This window comes from Sinohyriopsis cumingii, chromosome 2, assembly GCF_028554795.1.
Source record: "Sinohyriopsis cumingii isolate HCF-2022 chromosome 2, ASM2855479v2, whole genome shotgun sequence".
Lineage (NCBI taxonomy): Eukaryota > Metazoa > Mollusca > Bivalvia > Unionida > Unionidae > Sinohyriopsis > Sinohyriopsis cumingii.
This window is the reverse complement of record NC_142962.1, coordinates 165,840,746-165,860,716: the sequence shown is the minus strand read 5'-3', so window position 1 is coordinate 165,860,716 and position 19,971 is coordinate 165,840,746. Positions and strand designations below refer to the sequence as shown.

Sequence of the window (19,971 nt, the reverse complement as noted above, 5' to 3'; positions counted from 1 at the left end):
TGGATACACTATATTCTCATCTGTATTCTTATCTGAATACACTATATTCTCATCTGTATTCTTATCTGTATACACTATATTCTCATCTTTATTCTTATTTGGATACACTATATTCTTATCTGTATTCTTATTTGGATACACTATATTCTCATCTGTATTCTAATTTGGATACACTATATTCTTATCTGTATTCTTATTTGGTACACCATATTCTTATCTGTATTCTTATTTGGATACACTATATTCTCATCTGTATTCTTATCTGGATACACTATATTCTTATCAGTATTCTAATTTGTATACACTATATTCTCATCTGTATTCTTATCTCTATACACTATATTCTCATCTGTATTCTTATCTGTATACACTATATTCTCATCTTTATTCTTATTTGGATACACTATATTCTTATCTGTATTCTTATTTGGATACACTATATTCTCATCTGTATTCTAATTTGGATACACTATATTCTTATCTGTATTCGTATTTGGATACACTATATTCTCATCTGTATTCTTATCTGGATACGCTATATTCTCATCTGTATTCTAATTTGGATACACTATATTCTCATCTGTATTCTTATTTGTATACACTATATTCTCATCTGTATTCTTATTTGGATACACTATATTCTCATCTGTATTCTTATCTGGATACACTATATTCTCATCTGTATTCTTATTTGGATACACTATATTCTTATCAATATTCTAATTTGTATACACTATATTCTCATCTGTATTCTAATTTGTATACACTATATTCTCATCTGTATTCTTATTTGGATACACTATATTCTTATCTGTATACACTATATTCTTATCTGTATTCTAATTTGGATACACTATATTCTTATCTGTATTCTTATTTGTATACACTATATTCTTATCTGTATTCTTATTTGTATACACTGTATTCTCATCTGTATTCTTATTTGTATACACTGTATTCTCATCTGTATTCTTTTTTGTATACACTAGATTCTCATCTGTATTCTTATTTGGATATGCTATATTCTCATCTGTATTCTAATTTGGATACACTATATTCTTATCTGTATACACTATATTCTTATCAGTATACACTATATTCTTATCTGTGTTCTTATTTGGATACACTATATTCTCATCTGTATTCTTATTTGGATACGCTATATTCTCATCTGTATTCTAATTTGGATACACTATATTCTTATCTGTATTCTAATCTGTATACTATATTCTCATCTGTATTCTTATCTGTATACACTATATTCTCATCTTTATTCTTATTTGGATACGCTATATTCTCATCTGTATTCTTATTTGGATACACTATATTCTCATCTGTATTCTTATTTGGATACGCTATATTCTCATCTGTATTCTAATTTGGATACACTATATTCTTATCTGTATACACTATATTCTTATCTGTATACACTATATTCTTATCTGTATTCTTATCTGTATACACTATATTCTTATCTGTATTCTTATTTGGATACACTATATTCTCATATGTATTCTTATTTGTATACACTATATTCTCATCTGTATTCTTATCTGTATACACTATATTCTGATCTTTATTCTTATTTGGATACACTATATTCTTATCTGTATTCTTATTTGGATACACTATATTCTCATCTGTATTCTTATTTGTATACACTATATTCTCATCTGTATTCTTATTTGTATACACTATATTCTCATCTGTATTATTATTTGGATACACTATATTCTCATCTGTATTCTCATCTGTATACACTATATTCTCATCTTTATTCTTATTTGGATACATTATATTCTCATCTGTATTCTTATTTGTATACACTATATTCTCATCTGTATTCTTATCTGGATACACTATATTCTCATCTGTATTCTAATTTGGATACACTATATTCTCATCTGTATTCTTATCTGGATACGCTATGTTCTCATCTGTATTGTTATTTGGATACACTGTATTCTTATCTGTATTCTTATTTGGATACACTATATTCTTATCTGTATTCTTATTTGGATACACTATTTTCTTATCTGTATTCTTATTTGGATACACTATATTCTTATCTGTATACACTATATTATCATCTGCATTCTAATTTGGATACACTATATTCTTATCTGTATTCTTATCTGTATACACTATATTCTCGTCTTTATTCTAATTTGGATACACTATATTCTCATCTGTATTCTTATTTGTATACACTATATTCTCATCTGTATTCTTATCTGTATACACTATATTCTCATCTGTATTCTTATCTGTATACACTATATTCTCATCTGTATTCTTATTTGGATACACTATATTCTTATGTGTATACACTAGATTCTCATGTGTATTCTTATCTGTATACACTATATTCTCATCTGTATTCTTATTTGGATACACTATATTCTCATCTGTATACACTATATTCTTATCTGTATTCTTATTTGGATACACTATATTCTTATTTGTATACACTAGATTCTCATGTGTATTCTTATCTGTATACACTATATTCTCATCTGTATTCTTATTTGGATACACTATATTCTCATCTGTATTCTTATCTGTATACATTAGATTCTCATCTGTATTCTTATCTGTATACACTATATTCTCATCTGTATTCTTATTTGGATACACTATATTCTCATCTGTATTCTTATCTGTATACACTATATTCTCATCTGTATTCTTATTTGGATACACTATATTCTTATCTGTATTCTTATTTGGATACACTATATTGTTATCTGTATTCTTGTTTGGATACACTATATTCTCATCTGTATTCTTATCTGTATACACTATATTCTCATCTGTATTCTTATTTGGATACACTATATTCGTATCTGTATTCTTATTTGGATACACTATATTCTTATCAGTATTCTAATTTGTATACACTATATTCTCATCTGTATTCTTATCTGTATACACTATATTCTCATCTGTATTCTTATTTGTATACACTATATTCTCATCTGTATTCTTATTTGTATACACTATATTCTCATCTGTATACACTACATTCTCATCTGTATTCTTATTTTGGACACACTATATTCTTATCTGTATACACTAGATTCTCAGCTGTATTCTTATCTGTATACACTATATTCTCATCTGTATTCTTATCTGTATACACTATATTCTCATCTGTATTCTTATTTGGATACACTATATTCTTATCTGTATTCTTATTTGGATACACTATATTCTTATCTGTATACACTATATTCTCATCTGTATTCTTATCTGGATACACTATATTCTTATCTTATTCTTACTGAGGCTGATAAAGCATTAAAGCAAAACCGGGCACACATTCTACATGTTGGTGTTTTTTATTTTATAATTTACATACATATGGATGGAAAAAGATGACTGCTATCGCTTAACTGGCTTGAAGCAGCTGTTATGTTTTTTGTGTGCCGTTTTTATGATATATGTGCTTGTTGCCTGTCTTCGTCTACGTTATTGTGTTCATCATGTATTGGCTGTTCAGTTCATATGTGTTTCTTCATCTCCTTGTTTTGGAAATGAGAACAATTAGACTTTTTCTCAGCTGTCTTGCTCCACTGCTACAACTTCCTCTGTTTTTTAACAAACTGCCATACATGATACTTGCCAGTCAACCCATTTATGCTGTGATGGACCCTCTTTAATTGCTTTAAATGATCACTCCTTGGCTCTCCACACTACATTGTGCTGTAGACTAAACGAACTGGGACTACATTCATCATTACCTAAATGTAAACAGAAGCAAAAAAAAAAAGTTTCAAAGCTGGCCGGCATAGAACAGGAAGAAGAATTCCAGTTATCTCCCTTATGCCCTTTCCAGCTAAACAATTTAAAAATTTGACCGTTAATTTAGATAACCTTATTCAAATCCCTATTAAACTGTCAACCTTTGTGTCAACTATACAAGAGATACCTCTGCGTATTGCATTATTCAATGCACAATCAGAAGGACAACCGGAAAAGCGCACAGAAATAGTAAATGAACTGAGTATGGAAATTCGATAGGTGGCAACCTGATTATTCTTGGAGATTTCAACTTTCACTTTGACTGTCCTGGAAACCCAAACACATCAAAACTCCTAGATTCCATTAATGTTTTCAACCTCAAACAGTCAGTAAACCAACCCACCCAAAAACATGGTCACATTTTACACTGGATTCTTCATAGACCTGATAATAACATTCTATGGTCCTCCCTGGTATCCCATGAACTTGCATCAGATCACCTCTGCATTATATGCCATCTTGATGTATTAGTCCCTAACCCTCCACCTTTATCCGCTACTAAGAGAAACCTCCGTATGATAAATAGAACCAAATTAACGCATGACATCCAAGCAAACCTAACAACTTGCTTACCTCCTACAGCAGAACAACTCAATAACTGCCTGCGTTCATTGCTTGACAAACATGCCCCAGCTACCAAGTGCAGAGTATCAATTCAAAAGTTTTCTCCGTGGTATAGCAGTGTTAAGGACCAGCTTCGCACTGCTAAAAGAGCGGCTTTCCACCAGACTCACTATTCATAAGCAAATTTATGAAGACGCTAAGAAGAATGTCACAAATATAGTCCATACACTACTAAGAGGTCTTCGAGATTACTAACAAGCTAATGTCAAGGAACAAATCTACACCACTTCCAACTACCTTCTCTCCAGTTGACCTTCTGGACATATTTGCAAATTTCTTCCGTGACAAAGTACAAAACATTAGAGATAAGCTTGACACCACAATTTCAACTGACTCGTTGTCACCATACAGTTGGAATACAGAATTTGGGCAGCAACCATTGGCAGTATTTGAACCTGTCTCTATGGATTTTGTACATACAATCCTGATGAAGAGTGCACCAAAGTCATGTGAACTTGATCCAATTCCAACATCACTGCTGCTTGAATGCTTAGATCCAGTATTGTCTTCACTAACTGATGTTATTAATACCTCTCTCTCATCCGGGGAATTCCCATCATTTTTCAAAACTGCCATTGTAAAGCCTCTGCTAAAGAAACCAACACTAGACCATAACGAGTTAAAGAACTACCACCCAGTTTCTAATCTCCATTTCATATCAAAAATCTTAGAAAAGGTTGTTCTATCCCAGCTTGTATCTCATCTGAATTCAAACAGTCTTTTTAGCAATGTACAATCTGCACATTGCCCTTGCCACAGTATTGAAACTACTCTTCTAAAAGTAGTTAATGACATTCTCTCTGCTTTGGACAGCTGAAAGATTACAGTCCTCACCCTCCTTGATTTGTCTGCAGCATTTGACACAATAGACCATGATATATTACTTCACCGTCTCCAGCATGTATTTGGCATTCATAATACAGCCTTACTGTGGTTCAGGTCCTACTTGGTCAACAGGACACAAATTGTGTCTGCAAATGGAATACACTCCAGCCCAGTTAATCTATGTTGTGGTATTCCATGGGGGTCTGTTCTTGGACGTGTTCTCTTCATTCTATACACTCAGCTGCTCTCAAGTGTCATAGATCATCATCCAGTGTCTCACCAATTGTACACTGATGACACCCAAATATACAAATCTAGCCACACAACTGAAGTTGATGCTACCATCCAAAGTGTAGAGAGGTGCATTTCTGATGTGAAATCATGGATGACAAGTAACAAGCTGCAGATGAATGATGATAAAACTGAGGCCATTCTGATCACAACACAAAGACTTTCTGATTTGCATCCTTTACCTCAAACAATAAATATCAGCAACACCAACATTAAATTCACACAATCAGTACGAAACCTAGGTGTTACTCTGGACAGTACTTTCACAATGCACCAACATGTCATGAACATATGCAAGGCTGCATATCTTGAGCTGAGACGCATTAGCTCAATTTGCAAATATCTTTGAGTTGATGCCACTAAAACACTTGTGTGTTCATCAGTACATTCAAGACTGGACTATTGTAACTCAATTCTGTCTGGTTCATCTCAATATCTACTCCAGAAACTTCAAAACACAGCTGCTCGGATCATACTTAGAGTACCACGATCAAAGCATGCCTCCCCGCTGCTCTGTACCCTATACTGGCTATCCATTCGGTCCAGAATCAAACATAAAATTTGTTCTCTGTGCTACATTTCACTGACGGACTTCAGTCCAACATACCTATCCGACCTCACCCACGTGCACACACCAGCAAGATACTTACACTCCTCTTCTGACAATCGTATACTCATTATTCCCACAATGAAAACAAAGTCATAGGACAGCATTCTTTTGCATACCAGGGCCCAGCAATGTGGAATGAATTGCCCACTGAACTTTGACACAAAGACACAAGAGATCTCTTAAAGCTCATTTATTTCGACTGCAAGAACAAACTTAAAGACCTAATAATGTTTCCTACCTGAAATATTCTCAGCATGTTTTTTTAAATTTTTTAATGTTTTTCTAATTTCATGGTGTTTGTGTTTGTAATCATATCATTATATGTTTTTTATCTTATAGGTGTTATCTAATGTTGTAAAGCGCTTAGAGCTTCTAGATTAGGCACTATACAAAGTTCTCATTATTATTATCTGTATACACTATACTCTCATCTGTATACATTATATTCTTATCTGTATACACTATATGCTTGTCTGCATACACTATATTCTTATCTGCATACACTATATTTTTACCTGTATACACTATATTCTTATCTGCATACACTATATTTTTACCTGTATACACTATATTCTTATTTGCAGACACTATATTCTCATCAATATACACCATATTCTCATCTGTATACACTGTATTCTTATCTGCATACACTATATTTTTACCTGTATACACTGTATTCTTATCTGTATACACTATATTTTCATCTGTATACATTACATCCTAATCTGTATACAATAAATTTCTTATCTGCATACACTATATTTTCATCTGTGTACACTATATTCTTACCTTATATACTATATTTTTACCTGTATACACTATATTCTTATCTGCATACACTATATTCCCATATGTATACACTATATTCTTATCTGCATACACTATATTCTCATCTGCATACACCATATTATCATCTGTATACACTATATTCTTATCTGTATACACTATATATTTATCTGTGTACACTAAATTTTCATCCGTATACACCACATTCTCATCTTTATGCACTATATTCTTATCTGCACACACTAGATCTGTATTGACTATATTCTTACCTGCATATACTATATTTTTACCTGTATACACTATACTCTTATCTTCATACACTATATTTTCATTTGTATGCACTATATTTTCATCTGTATATACTATATTTTTACCTGTATACACTATATCCTTATCTGTATACACTATATTCTCATCTGTATACACTATATTCTTATCTGTATACACTATATTTCTATCTGTATACACTATATTTTCATATGTATACATTACATCCTCATCTGTAGACACTAAATTCTTACATGATTACACTACATTCACACCTGTATGCACTATATTCCTCTCTGAATAAACTATATTTTATCTGTATACAATATATCCTTATCTGTATGTACTATATTTTTACCTGTATAAACTATATTCTTATCTGTATACACTATATTCTCATCTGCATACACCATATTATCATCTGTATACACTATTTTCTTATCTGTATACACTATATATTTATCTGCATACACTATATTTTCATCCGTATACACTACATTCTCATCTGTATGCACTATATTCCTATCTGCATACACTATATTCTCATCTGTATACACTATATTCTTATCTGTATGCACTATATTCTCATCTGCATACACCATATTATCATCTGTATACACTATTTTCTTATCTGTATACACTATATATTTATCTGTGTACACTAAATTTTCATCCGTATACACCACATTCTCATCTTTATGCACTATATTCTTATCTGCACACACTAGATCTGTATTGACTATATTCTTACCTGCATATACTATATTTTTACCTGTATACACTATACTCTTATCTTCATACACTATATTTTCATTTGTATGCACTATATTTTCATCTGTATATACTATATTTTTACCTGTATACACTATATCCTTATCTGTATACACTATATTCTCATCTGTATACACTATATTCTTATCTGTATACACTATATTTCTATCTGTATACACTATATTTTCATATGTATACATTACATCCTCATCTGTAGACACTAAATTCTTACATGATTACACTACATTCACACCTGTATGCACTATATTCCTCTCTGAATAAACTATATTTTATCTGTATACAATATATCCTTATCTGTATGTACTATATTTTTACCTGTATAAACTATATTCTTATCTGTATACACTATATTCTCATCTGCATACACCATATTATCATCTGTATACACTATTTTCTTATCTGTATACACTATATATTTATCTGCATACACTATATTTTCATCCGTATACACTACATTCTCATCTGTATGCACTATATTCCTATCTGCATACACTATATTCTCATCTGTATACACTATATTCTTATCTGTATGCACTATATTCTCATCTGCATACACCATATTATCATCTGTATACACTATTTTCTTATCTGTATACACTATATATTTATCTGCATACACTATATTTTCATCCGTATACACTACATTCTCATCTGTATGCACTATATTCTTATCTGCATACACTATATTTTCATCTGTATTGACTATATTCCTACCTGTATATACTATATTTTTACCCGTATACATTAATTTCTTATCTGCATACACTATATTTTCATCTGTATGCACTGTATTTTCATCTGTATATACTATATTTTTACCTGTATACACTATATTCTTATCTGCATACACTATATTCTTACATGATTACACTACATTCACACCTGTATACACTATATTCCTGTCTGAATAAACTATATTTTATCTGTATACACTATATCCTTATCTGTATACACTATATTCTCATCTGTATACACTATTCTTATCTGTATACACTATATTCTCATCTGTATACACTATATTCTTATCTGTATACACTATATTTTTACCTGTATACACTATATTCTTATCTGCATACACGATAATTTCATCTGTATGCACTATATTTTCATCTGTATATACTATATTTTTACCTGTATACACTATATTCTTATCTGCATACACTATATCCTTATCTGTATACACTATATTCTCATCTGTATACACTATATTCCTGTCTGAATAAACTATATTTTATCTGTATACACTATATCCTTATCTGTATACACTATATTCTCATCTGTATACACTATTCTTATCTGTATACACTATATTCTCATCTGTATACACTATATTCTTATCTGTATACACTAAATTCTTACATGATTACACTACATTCACACCTGTATACACTATATTCCTGTCTGAATAAACTATATTTTATCTGTATACACTATATCCTTATCTGTATACACTATATTCTCATCTGTATACACTATATTCTTATCTGTATACACTATATTTTTACCTGTATACACTATATTCTTATCTGCATACACGATAATTTCATCTGTATGCACTATATTTTCATCTGTATATACTACATTTTATCTGTATACACTATATCCTTATCTGTATACACTATATTCTCATCTGTATACACTATATTCTTATCTGTATACACTATATTTTCATATGTATACATTACATCCTCATCTGTATACACTAAATTCTTACATGATTACACTACATTCACACCTGTATACATTATATTCCTATCTGAATAAACTATATTTTATCTATATATACTATATTTTTATCTGTATACACTATATTCATACCTGTATACACTTTATTCTTACCAGTATACACTATATTTTTGTACCAGTATACACTATATTTGTACCTGTATACACTATCTGTATCTGTGTACACTATATTCATATCTGTATACACTATTTGTATCTGTATACACTATATTCTTATCAGTATACACCATATTTTTTTTATCTGTATACACTATATTCTTATCTGCATACACTATGATTTTTATCTGTTTACACTATATTCATATCTGTAAAAACTATATTTTTATCTGTATAAACTATATTCTTATCTGTTTACACTATATTCTTATCTGTATACACTACATTTGTATCTATATACACTATATTTTTATCTCTATACACTATATTTATCTCTACACACTATATTTTTTCTGTATACACTATATTTTATTTCTATACACTATATTTTTTTCTGCATACACTATATTCTTATCTGTATACACTATATTTTACATGTATACACTATATTCTTATCTGTATCTATTACAGGCTTTATAAACAAAATTCAATAATAACATGAATGACAGAGTACAAAGATGATTATGATCATGGTGCTAATGGCAACACTAATCATAATGACTGTTGTATCTTACCTTGGTTATACCATGAGAGTATGGAAGACAACACTGCATCAAAATGTAAACTCCTGTTACCATGGTAAACAGCTTGTGGTATGCACTTGGTTTGGACGGAGGTGGGGAGGCACTTGAAGATACTGATTTGGTCTTCATCTAAACAAGAAGTATTACATATGAGAGACTATTGCATGGAATTACAAAAAGCAAGAGCCCCTCAAACAGACTGACACTCTCCAGCCAAAATGAATTTAAAGGAATCCAAAATAAGTCTGTTTATTGTTTCTTTGGTCATTTTTATTCTTTGTAACTTCTAAGGATGAAACTTTTCTCTAATATTCTTCAGGAAGGAAATCTTATAGTAAAGTATATTTGTCTGAAAAGACTTACCCAATCACAATAACTTTAGGAATTACATTTGCTACCTCCTGAATCCTGCCCTCCAAAGAACTTGAAATAGTTTCTCCGACAATACCCAGTAGTATAGACAAAGGGAAGTAACTCTTACAGATTACCTCACTTACCCCACCAAATATTACTCTGCATAAGAGATATTGTCAAGTTTTAATTTGAGCACTGTCTGAGACAGGATGCTCACATTGTGGGGAAGGTTGGGAGGGATTTATAACAATGTGATAGAGTAAGTATCATCAGAGAAATATAATTTACCATACAATTTTCTTTCTTAGTCAAACACATCATGCAATCTCATTAAGGTTAGGAGAATAGCTAAGAGGACTAGAAAATGCTGAGCATCCAAGCTCAACTTAAAAGTACCCTTTAGGGTCAAAAGAGCTGTCTACCTTTAAGGGTAAGACTCTCCTAATGACAACTGACACAATCAAATATAAGTGTGTATATATATGTGCAAGGAACTTACCTTTAGGCTCACGAACTTGATAAATAATTATAAAGAAAGCTTTTTCTCTGGCAAATCCAGTGAAAGTTGATAGGTCCTTCCTGGGGATGCATTTGTGCGAGGAGTGGCATGGTCAGGCAACCACAGGACCATTTTGGGGTCGCTCTAAAGATATTATGAACCTCTGAGAGAGTGGCGAGTGTAAGGTGAGGTTGTTTAAATTTTCAACATGGTGAGAATGTTGGTGATTATCCATGTTACTTACATGTACTGAAGCTGAAATTTCTTTGGATATTGTACTTGTGGAAACTGTACATAATCTAAACACACAGTAAATTAAGCAGCAGAGGGGGCGAATCGGACATTTTGTCCAATCGTTATTTTGCTTAATTATTACTTTCTGCAACTCAACGATCTAGTGTCGTCAGCGCCTGGTAAAAAAAAAACGACGTCGTCGTTGGGGGATCGTCCAATCGTCATTTGGTTTAATTAACACTTTCTGCGCGTCGATCCCCAGCGTCGTCAGCGTCCGGTAAGCACATCGACGACCGCGTCGATGTCATCGCCCCCTCTGCTGCTAAGTGGTTATTTACAATGAAAATTATTTACAACTAACCGAATATTTGGTCAAGTCCGATACGATATCGTGTCCGAGGATCATGTAAATTTATCGTTATGAATCCATGTGGGGTCGACTGAGCATGACTAAAAAAGTTTCGAAAAACATTAAAGTCCATGTCACCGCCGCACCATGTCTGCCAAATATTTCGTAGCGTGTGTGTATCAACGCCGTTGAATACAGCAAGAATATTGCAGTTATCTCTGATTACTTTTGGAATCTGAGTGTATCGTTGAGTGACATATATCACGTCAGTGTTTTTATGCCTGCCTCTGGAAAATATCCTAGCTGGGTTCTTTTGATTGTCTAACATAACATCATCGTACACGACTAGATTGTTAACGTCGCCATCAATATCATCAATACCCGGTGCATCATTGATATCCGTAATAAACTCAATAACATTCTTTTTAGCGATCGCTGATGCATTCTCGTTGAAATCTTTCAACACCTCGTAGCATTGTTGATCATCTACGCTAGGAGCAACCAAATACAACTTATCCCACTTCATCCATCTCATTATTAAATTGAGTAACAATTGCGTCTTGCCGGATCCAGATGGTCCGATGATAATCATCCGGATCGAGTTTGGTAACGCTGCAACATGCTTAACTGGTTCTCTTGTTTTAGTCGCCGAAAAATCAATTATATTCATATCTCTATACATAAATTATGGATCTATATTGTGTGAAGTGTAGAGTGCGTACTGGCACAAATGATATGACAACCGCTACAACAAGAAATAACAGATCGGCGCTTACTGGTAAGTGTGTACAATGCGGTACAAAGAAATTTAGATTTATTTCTATTAGACCCGGAGATGTTTTAAAAAAAAGCGAGGAGGTGACATCGCAGCCAAATTGGCAAAACTCCCCGGAACACCGTGGGCAAAGTATCCAGGAGAAAAACACCTCCCAGGATATAACTACTGTGGCCCCGGAACACGATTAGATATTAGACTCGATGATCAAAATCAGCCCAAACCCGGTGAGTATCCAATAAACGCTATCGATAAGGCGTGTCATGCTCATGATGTTGCTTACAAAAGTAGCGATCTGCAACAGCGTCATATCGCGGATGTAAAATTAATTCACGCGCTAAATGCTATTCCTGATAAATCCGTCAAAGAAAAATTGGCCTCATGGTTGGTAAAATCGGCTATGAAAGGTAAATTAATGATTGGCGCTGGTAATTAATAACAATCATCCAAGAAAAACGATGGATTCCATCTATTATTCTCCGAGAGGATACTGGAAGGGGAAGGCCGCAATTGGTAAGCTTGCAAGCGCTGCAAAGGTAACAAAGACCACTGCGGCTAATTGGTTATCCAAACAGGCTATATGGCAAATTTATCTACCACCGCCTAAACAAATCAACTTCTCGCGCTTTGATGTCAGCGTACCTAATGAAGTTCATCAGGCTGATATACTATTTCTGCCGCATGACAACGGTTACAAATACGCGCTAACCGTAGTTGATGTTGCGAGTCGATACAAACAAGCGGAGCCGTTAAAAACAAAGTCGGCAACTGAAGTAGCCGCTGCGTTTGAAAGAATTTATCGAAGAGGCCCTCTGCGCTGGCCAAATCTATTACAAGTTGATCCCGGTAGTGAATTTCGCGGTGCTGTTTTATCAACGCTGAAACATCATAGCGTCGCGATACGACGAGGTCATACTGCGCTACATCGTGATCAGGCAATTGTTGAACGATTCAATCGGACTCTCGCTGAACGGTTATTTGGATATCAATACGCGAAGGAATTCATCCAAGAAAAACGATCTCGTGAATGGGTTAAAAGGTTGCCAGGCGTAATTGCAGCGTTAAATAACGAGATTACCCGAGTAATCAACATGAAGCCCAGCGACGCGATTAAATACGAGTATATACCCGGAAAATTAAAAATAAATAGCGTTTCTAAGCCGATTCTCGGCAATGTCACCGTGAGATATCTGTATGAACCAGGAGAGCTTGAAGGCGGTAAAAAAAGAGCTACTGATCCTATTTGGAGTGTTACCACACATAACATATCAACGATAACACGATCAACTGGTAGACCACCGATCTATAGGCTGGATTCAACTGCTCCTCAGCGCGGATTTACACGCGAGCAACTACAAGTGATACCTAACGATACTCAATTGCCCCCACGTGGTCTTAACTAGCGCCGTTGCGTCTATTGCACTCAAGACAGGTCAACCTCACATTGTTTTTGACATGACCGAGACTGTTATCGATCCTATCCACGGTAAATTGGCGAGTGTCTTTATCCGAATAACGCCAACTCATTATACAATTGCAACTTGCGCAGTGATTATTCTGTTGTTGTCGTAGCGAGATTATTAATTCGGCATCAATATCAAAACGCCGCTGTTTTTTTTTATCCTGTTGGCGGTAACCCGAGAGTTTTCTATCAATGACGCTTGCATCGATGGTGACTTTGTCGTTGGTGACTCCGTCACTGACCTCGTCAACAACAATTCTTCGAAGCTGATTTATCCTTCGTACTCTGGACACTGCAAGATAGACTAGATTCGACCATTCGATGCGATTATCAACTATCCAAACAATTGTGTCCGTGATGGTTAGTCCCTGCGAGGAATGTATTGTTGTTGCGTATCCTAGCGTCCACGGGGATTTATCAGCACGTAGCGCGTCCTCGACGACGCTGATATCAACGAGCACGATATCATTCAGCACGAGAATTTGTTTTTTTGTCCCCGACGCTGTCGGGGCTGGAATTTCAACTTCAATGTTCTGCCGCCGTGTGTCCGCGGGTCTATAACATAACGGCACTGGACGCGTTGGAAACTTTTCCTTATGCAACGTAAACAACTTCCGCTGAAGTGTGTCTCTGACTATCTTTCTACTCGCTACAATCAAATCGTTTGGTCTCCATGTTTCCCAGAATTCATTCAACGGCGTTTCCGGAATCACCTCGCGGATTATTTCACACTGAACTCTATCCGGCTGTAATCTGATTAGTTTTTTAACCTCGCGCAGTTGTTCATCAAGTGCTCGGTAATCAGTATCGGTTTCTTCATAATAGTCCACAAAACCCCTTAACCAATCATGTGGACCCTCGCCGACAAATGGTGGTGGTTGGCCATGGTCCCCACACATGATTACCGCTGTATTCGCGCGCAGCAACCACTCAAGAAACATTTGTAAAGTATCTAACGAAACAGTACATATCTCATCCCAGATGATAACTTCAGGAATAAATTTTTCACCCATTCGATCAGGAGTCCACTCACCGCCGCTGTATCGAAAAAAGCTGTGATAAGTAACGGCGTCAACATTTCGTTGTTTTATCTCTCGCGCTAGTCTATGGGTCGGTGTAAGCACGATTATACTTGCCCGCGTTCGAAATAATTCAATTGCCCGAGTCGTCTTTCCTGACCCGCCACAGCCGCTTAAATAAACCGTCTTGTGTCTACAAATTGGATCAGAACACGATGGTGCATTAGACCATTCTGACAATTTATCACCGCGTAAGTAGTTGTTCTCAACGGTGACATCTGCTGACGGGGAATAATCGCGTCGTATTTCATTTTTAATTCTCCATGTACCCCAACTCTCGTCCGGACTAGTAAACTCGGCTAAGTTTCCCTTGTACTTTACGTCTATATAAAATGAATCAACGGCTACTCTAACCGCGGTGTCGGGGAATCTATTTATCATCGAGAATAAATTGATAGCGGCGTAACCCAGCATAGACGCCCTCAAATGCGGGTATGCTGGGCTGTCTCCATCGCTGTAGGTAACAACTGTACCCAACCTCGTTCCATTGGACAAGAAAGCTGTTTTGCAGTTCACGTATCTATTTTTTGCCACTGCGTCCTTGATTACGAAATCATATTCTGCGTCATCTATAATCAGCCGTGAGCAATATCGTTTGTAGTCGTGGTTTTTTCCACCTTGTGTGAACTTACCGATTATTCTTCTACCGAGATCTTTTGCCTCGCGGTTTCGTTGGTTGAATATCCTCCTGGACCATTCGATGATATATTCCTCGTCGGCATCAATGTTTTTTCTGGACTCGTCAATTATGCTATCTAGACGCTCCGGTTCTGGTAACCAGACTTCAGTCTGTGCCCGGTATGATATAATCGCGTCACTGACAATCAACGAAACTAGCATGCTACAATCAATCATATACCGTAGCAGCGCTATTGGCAGCCACTTCTTTTCAGCCATGTGTCTACCGATCCAAATATAGCAACAGCGATGGAGTCCTGCCGCGAACTCAAATGATACTACGCGAGCGAATCCGGTTAAATCAAAATCAGGCAGTGGTCCATTAATAGCAACACGAGTCATTTCATGTCTGGGGTGTCCAAATCGTCTAAAGTACTCGGCGGCGGATCCATACCCGAGAAAACTCGCTGGATAACAGGCAACCATATCAACCGAGATCATAGCGTCGCGGTTGTATTCAGTGTTCCATAATCCACCGTGATAATACTCCAAACAACTGGATTGTACATCCGGCAGAAATTCCTTGCGCGTTGGTCTCCACGCATTTTTCCTTGCTGCAACATGAGCCGCAACCGATGGAATCGTAAAACAATTTGTTAGCAGTTGTTCATCATGCTCCTCAAATTCTATGGCGGTTTTTTTCATCCTGTTGTGAAATGCTTCAGTGCGATATAATTCACCGTTTGGCCTTACAAACTGATCAAAGGTATCCGCATCGTTTTCAGCGCTGCGAAGTAACCACACTGATACAGGGTCGTTTTTACACAAGTAGGCAATAGCATCAAATAGTTTCCTCTCCGCGAGAAAACCGTCCTTGGAGAATTGTTCTCCCAGGAATTCTTCGGGTATATACTTTACTGTTCTATTCCGTGGAAATATTGTGATCACGGGCGTCCATGCGTGTTCGTTATGATCGATAATTTTGATTGGGGCTCCCTTTGATTTGTACTTTGATTCGTGTAATACTTCACCGGTTATCGTTGTAACGGTTATTGGAAATCTCAGCGATGTTTCTAATCTCGCTATGTCGCTGATGGTCGCTCCACGCTCTTTTACGGTTAGTTCCCACTGGTTGATTTTGCTACGTCGTAAATCAGTCAATTTGTTTCCTCGACATGCATTTGTAAAATGCTCTATTATTCGTTCTGCTACACAATTTATCCCCGTTGACTGTTTCATCGGTTTCAGTTTTCCGATATCAGGTTTCTTATTTAACGGGTATATTCCATAAACAACTGCTGTTTCAGGATACGCTCGTTCATAGTATGGTCTGTCAATTCCGGTTAACAACCCCGGCTTGGAGTCGCGGCTGACAGTGACTGTTTTCTTGTCGCTGAAAACTGGTTCAAATTTATCACGTATGATCCAATCGCCTGATTCCACCCGGACAATGAATTTTACTCTGAAGAAATACCTTTTACTGTCAAGTTGTGATATTATCATTGCTGCGCGGTTGTCGTTCATGGTAGCATCAACAACACCATCAATTCGAAATGTTGACCAACTATGAGATGCACCATCACGTTTGAATTCATTGATACAATCGCGTATTTTATTCAACAGGGTTTTATCGTTTATTAACGCTTTTGGTGTGTCCTTGAGGACTCTATCGAGATTGAACTTAATATTTTTCCAGGGCTTAATTACTGCTAATCTCTCAAACTCATCCATATAATTAAAACAAGTATTTAAATGAAAGAATATAGTATAATGAATCACTGCAAATGGTTGATGATTGGGTCGACAACCCCGTGCAATAAATCATGTAGAGGTGAATTCTGCGGGTATCATTTACAAAGCGTTCGTAATGGTTCTCTTGGCCCCCTCCCGTGCTTGGTTTGTCACGTCGGTGTAAGAGGAAAATCGCAGTTGTGTATTAATTGTGGCGGAAAGCGATACAGGGAACTAAAACGCTATTATGACAAGCGAATTAAAAACGCCGTCATTGACCCCACCGCCGATTTCGTCATTAAAACCCCCCAAGACTACGTTGAAAGATTCATAATTAAACCAAATAATAAATTAGACAAGTAGTATTATTATACAAATGGACCAAGAATTTCAGCCGCATCCCCTGGTCGTCAATTACGAGGCATCTCGCGACGGCATTGTTAGAAATCGTAGACTGAAGAAGCCGGTTGGATGGAAAAATAATCAGGGGTATTTGATGTTTGGTGCCGGAAAAAAGAAGTATTATGTTCACAGGATTGTATTTGAAGCATTCAACGGATTAATCGAAAATGGGCTTGTGATTGATCATATTAATAATAATAAGACTGATAATTCTCTTACAAACTTGCAAGCTATCTCGCAAAGTCAGAATACCAAAAAAGGCCAAACCGGTAAATACCCAAAGAAAGCAAACCCCGTAAAGTCATTTGATACAACAACTCACGAGGAAAAAATATTTCAGTCGATGAATGAAGCAGGAAAATATTTTGACATTTATATCGCCTCAATACGATTTGTTGCAGAAGGAATACAGAATTCAGCGATCTCAAAAAAGACCGGGCATAGAATTCGATTTTCATATATAACAGAAATCAGCGAGTGATGAAGTCACCGGCGCCTATGGCGCTGACGAGGTCACGTCTAACGAATTATTAAACACCTTCGGAATTGATACACGGGGTTTCATTTTTCTTTTTATTTAAAAACAAGATGTTTTATAAGAATAATGAATATCGAAGACATCAATAATATATTAGCCGAGATTTCAAAATTAAAAAATCAAGGAATTGAATTATCTGATGGTCTCGACAGTGAAAAAATATTATCCGATTATGAGATTATTAACGAACAGTCGAAACGGGGGCGTTTTACCCTGGCCCGCGAGTATTTTTTTATAAAACGATTACAACATACGATTAATGAGAACCTGTACCACAATGACGCAAATGCATTCATTGGACTATTCACTGCCGTTGAAATAATACGAAAAAAACTCGGACGTGTTTATGAACGACGCCGGGAGATTTCTAGTAAGATCAAAAACATTAGAAGGATTATAGACGAAAACTCCGTGGAGCCCCCGATGGTACACTCGGCGGAAAATTAGAAAATTGCGGATCAATTTACAATAATGGTAGGTGAATCACTTACTACTCGGCTAGCCAGAGAGCGGCTAGCAGCGCTTAGAAAGTTTATACCGTTACGAGACAGAGTGAGAGAGAAACTTCAAACGCGACAACAAATGCAAACTGATTTTGCTGTTGGAAGTGAACAGTTATTTGCCCCGGTAACTAAAGCGACCAAAGATGTTACGGCGGCAACTGTGCCCGTCCTCGATGCGCTTGAAAAGATAGCGGCTCAGACCGAACAAACAAAAAGGTCTTTAGAAACACTTCCTGCAAAAATAGCGGCTGCTACAACACGGAGGCCACCACCACTCGCTATAACCGAACCACAAGAACCTTATGTTACAATGGCCGATGAAGAAGAACTAGGCGCCACCGCAAGAGAACCAGAAGAAGAAATACCAGAAGAAGAAATACCAGAAGAAGAAATACCGGAAGAAAAAGAGGGGAATATACCCCGTATTGTACTCAAGAAGAGCACAATAGATCAAATTAGAGGCTTCAGCAACAGGGAAGAATTAATTAATTTTGCTGCCAACAATTTTGCTAAGAGCATACGAGATAAGAAGCATATCAATAGCGGTTACGAGAAAAATATAAAGTCGTTAAAGGACTGGGCAAGAATAGTGTATTTAGCGAGTAAACATAAAGATGCATTACCACATCGTAGTAAATCCGATTACGACGCATTCCACAAGGAAGTTAAGAGTATAACACCAAAAAAAGGAAAAGGATACCCTGTTGGTAAAGAATCCTACGGCGTTACCTGCCCTAATAGTGTTCTCAGTGATATATCACGGCTGGAAGTACTAATCGGAGGAAAACGAGCCGGAAATAACTCTACGGAAATAATCAATGAGGCCGCTGATATTTGCAAGCGGTTATTTACAGGCGGTATTATGGACATTAATGCATATCGAACGCTCATAGACGAGCTCGTGGATGATTAATTGGAAAACTGGTGTTTTTAATAAGGATGATCATACACTACAACCATGATAAACCAGTACTCGTCTACGTGGTAAACTCGCGATTGCCT

The 19,971-nt window shown here is 35.8% G+C and overlaps 1 protein-coding gene across 1 annotated transcript in view; it reads right to left on the bottom strand.

Annotated features, from left to right (window-relative positions):
* LOC149806251 (vitamin K-dependent gamma-carboxylase-like) overlaps positions 1-19,971 on the bottom strand; it is a 152,899-nt gene that overhangs the window by 72,959 nt on the left and 59,969 nt on the right. The window contains exon 8 of the mRNA XM_089935497.1: positions 10,417-10,554. Coding sequence (XP_089791623.1) covers positions 10,417-10,554 — 138 coding nt within the window. The remainder of the gene's footprint in view (positions 1-10,416; positions 10,555-19,971) is intronic.